This window comes from Asparagus officinalis, chromosome 1, assembly GCF_001876935.1.
Source record: "Asparagus officinalis chromosome 1, Aspof.V1, whole genome shotgun sequence".
Classification (NCBI taxonomy): Eukaryota; Viridiplantae; Streptophyta; class Magnoliopsida; order Asparagales; family Asparagaceae; genus Asparagus; species Asparagus officinalis.
The window spans coordinates 77,692,306-77,696,076 of record NC_033794.1 but is presented as its reverse complement, the minus strand read 5'-3'; the positions used below and the strand labels follow the sequence as shown (position 1 = coordinate 77,696,076).

Here is a 3,771-nt window from a genome sequence, read left to right as displayed (position 1 = left end):
AAATCTTCATGTAATGTCATTTTCTTAACAACTTGTATTCAGTATCCGCAAGTCCTTGCTTAATTTGAACCAGTTTCATGTTTACCATTATTTCTAACTCCATAAAACATAATTTGATCAAAGAAGATATAGTACCAAGGTTACATAAAGCATTAGGTTAGGTGGCCTCGGCATTGGACCCAATGCCTAGCACCTAGGCACGTAGACGGGAGGCGGGGCCTAGCGGTTTTCTTATATTTTATTTAAAATCATAAAAATTTGATAGTAAATGCCAATGGTATATAAAGTTTAGGCACCGGATTGATGCCTAGACGGATTTCTTTCTTTCTTTAATTGGTGGTGGAGAAGGTTTTGTTGAGGTAGAAGAGATGTTCATAGTTTGAGGCTAGAGGAGTTTGGAGGACGTGGAGACTACAAAAGAGGATATCACAATCAATACCTAAAGGGTTCAATCCACGAAAGCATACTACACTCCCCTAGGCGCTCCCGAAACCTAGATAAGCAGCCTAAGTACTAGCTAGGTGCTAGGCGCTAGGCGTTAGACAGATAGTCTAGGTATAACCTAGGTCTAAGCGTACGCCGGCCCTAGGCGTTCTAAGCATATGTTTTTTAAAACATTGTCTGTGCCTAATGCAAAAATATTGACAATTTCCCTTAATTAGTGGAGTGAAATCAGTGAATGAATAAGAAATCAACACTAATTAATTTTTCCACTATTGACATTCAGTTTGGCAATATTTCTATCAATTAAGACACGAACATAAACTCCGTTGAAGAAATGTTGTTTTTTCCCTTTCTTAAAAAATGTTAAATTTAGTACGAAGAAGATATATCGCGCACTTGGGCAATTAACAACATTCCTCCCATTTTTCTTTTTTTTTTCTTTTTTTTTCTTTTTGTCTCAGAAAATGTTTATTTCAACTTGCAAATAAACTTAATTAAACAATGATTTCATTAGAAAGAAAGCGATACTTTTGAGTATAATATCAAGAAAGAAAGCTCTACTTCTGAGTATAATATCAAGAAACCTCCATGTTAAGAAATTCTATCGTTCTGATGTTTCATTACAAGCATATATAGTCTCATAGACAAATTCATTCGGTAGTATACCAACCTACATTATACAGTCCAAGGTTCTAGTCTTACATACAACACATAATTAGACATTGTTAATTGTTAATTAACAATACTAATTAGTATGCACGTTATTCTACTAAATTATTTCCCGGTGCAGTTCACAAACTGAGCATTGACATCTTGATCTGATGTTTTCTCATTGTTCTGTTGGTGCACAAACACGTCGTCGTTAATCAACGAATCAAGAAAGGACGAGAAGTCATCTTCAGGGTAGCAATCCATTAATGCTGTATCCTCTCCGCTATTGATATCAATTTCACTTAGGTAACAACTACTATTGAGCTCAGAAGATGTAGGATTAGGATTTGCTGGGGGTATGGGTGTTTGGAGATCGTTAGGGTTAGGGTTAGGGTTATTGAGATTCAAAGGTTTGTGGGTTCTTGGATCAATTCCTTGGCTGATGAGCTTCTTGCTTAGATATGTGTTCCAGTAGTTCTTGATCTCATTGTCGGTGCGACCAGGGATCCTTCCAGCTATCAGAGACCACCTGCTCATTAAAATATTATTGTAAATTCAGAAAAACAATTAGCACAAAATAGCAAAAAAAAATTGTGATATATACATGATAAAAGGGTCATCAGAAACCCTAACTAACTGAAAGAAAGAAGTTATCATGAGAAAAGATTTGCAAGGAAACCCTAGATAGATATATATGTTAGCTGCATAAACTCAATCTAATAAGTCAAAATTGAAATTTAATTGAATGTGAGAAATCGTAGTAAGCTAAGTAGCTAGCTATATCCAAGATAGGCTTTTAACTCAAGACAGGCTGTTAAAGAGAAGGATTATAAGTAATAATTGCTGCTTTTTATGCATGGGTGTTGGCATGGAGTGTAGGGATCATTTGTTCTTCGAATGCCCTTTCTCCTGCGGTATTTGGAACAATATTATGGACTGGTTAGATTTCAAGTGGAAATCGAATAACTGGGCTCTACTAATGAATTGGTTCACAAGGTTGAGAGGAAGTGGACATGAGCTAAAGAGGCTGGCTTTGACAGCGTCAATTTATCACATTTGGCGGGAAAGAAATGCAAGGATTTTCACACAGGATACTAAGGATGCTGAGCAAATTGTTAAAGTTATCAAATTTGATGTTTCAAACATCCTTCTAAATTGAAAGAGATACTTGAGAGCTTGTAATCTTCTTTTTGAGTTTCCAGGTTTCCTGGTTCTTTGATGTTCTTCAAAATGTTTCAATTTGGGAAATGAATAAAATTTAAGTTCATTGACCCAAAAAAAAAACATCCTTCTAAATAGTCCTCACTCTTCAGACAGGGGATCTCTCCCTGTTTTGGTAAAAACTTGAGGGTGTTGGTTGATATTTGATACATGTTTCTGGTTGTAATCTCAGTTCTTACTACTGAGTGTCTTGATATGTACATATTTTCACATATTGGTAAACGAATAAAATTTTCATTGATCAAAAAAAAAAAAAGAGTAGCTAGCTATATAAAAAGAAACCCTAAAAAACATATATAAATTTAGCTATGAACGCTAATAAAACATCCTAAAGAACGATTGGTAAAGGTTGGAAACAAACCTTCAAGTACAGTACAAAGTTGCATAAAATGATATATGATAAAAGGGAATTAGAAGCCCTAATAGTTGAAGAGAAAGATTGAGTAAATTATTGGTAGAGATTTGCGTAGAAACCAAAAGAAAGTTGGCGCATGAACTTCATTAATTAGTAAAATTGCGACTGAAGCCTAACCATTAGCCATATTAGATTCATAATGATAACCCTAAAGACCATATAAAAATACTCCTCAAAAAGGACTATCATAAGACTACCCAGCTAGCCAGTTTCAATTCATAATCAAACCCTAAATATCACACATAGATCTAACTACCAAAAAAAAAAAAGAAGCTCGTAAGAAAAGATAACATGGCTTAAATGAATCATTCAAATACCAAACAAAACAAGCCAATAAATTATACAGCTGATGATATGAATCTATTCTTTTATACAAATGGGGGAAACAAAGAGTTACTGTTCATGCTACAGTAAATGCTACAGTAGATTTACTGTAGCAGTATTACTGTAGCAGCTGAGAAGTTTAAAAGCCACTGTGGCAGATCGGTTACTGTAGCAACTCGGGAATTGCACTGTAGCAGGCGAGTTACTGTAGCACCCCAGAAAATTCAATCCGGGAGAGTTTAAAAACGGCGGGAACACTGTAGCAAAAAAAAAAAACACCGTGCGCAGCTGCACACTAGTATGTTATTATATGAAGAACATGAAGAATCAGTACCTGTTACCAAGAAGCCTGTGGAGCCTAAGGATAAGATCCTCCTCGTCCGACGCAATCGGGCCGTGCTTGATGCTGGGCCTCAAATAATTCATCCACCTCAACCGACAACTCTTCCCGCACCTCAGAAGCCCGGCCCGCTTCGGCAGCGTCCTCCACCTCCCCTCCCCTTCCTTCTTCACGAACTTGGACAGTATGTCATCCTCTTCTGGAGTCCATGGGCCTCGCTTAAGGCCAACTTTGCTGCAGCATGGCGTCGTTGGCTTTCCTTTTGGGCCGGATCTCGGAGAGGATGACGACGAAGGGTTTGGATTTCCCATTAGTTGTTCTTCTTCTCGGATTGTTGTTTGAGGGAGATGGTGCTTTTTTTTTTTTTTTTTTGTTT

General features: G+C 36.9%; 1 protein-coding gene across 1 annotated transcript; it reads right to left on the bottom strand.

The window, feature by feature from the left end:
• Positions 1,015 to 3,742, bottom strand: LOC109842902 (transcription repressor MYB5-like). The gene is made up of 2 exons (XM_020411815.1): positions 3,390 to 3,742; positions 1,015 to 1,624 (listed from the first exon to the last, which is right to left on the bottom strand). The coding sequence occupies exons 1-2, from the start codon at positions 3,704 to 3,706 to the stop codon at positions 1,219 to 1,221; spliced, it is 723 nt and encodes a 240-aa protein (XP_020267404.1). The 5' UTR covers positions 3,707 to 3,742; the 3' UTR covers positions 1,015 to 1,218.

Bases quoted from the DNA above. Each gene is read 5' to 3' on its own strand.
- LOC109842902 (XM_020411815.1), bottom strand. From the start codon at position 3,706: ATGGGAAATCCAAACCCTTCGTCGTCATCCTCTCCGAGATCCGGCCCA. The intron at 1,625-3,389 runs GTACTGATTCTT...TTTAATGAGCAG, and splicing joins CACAGGCTTCTTGGTAACAG to GTGGTCTCTGATAGCTGGAA.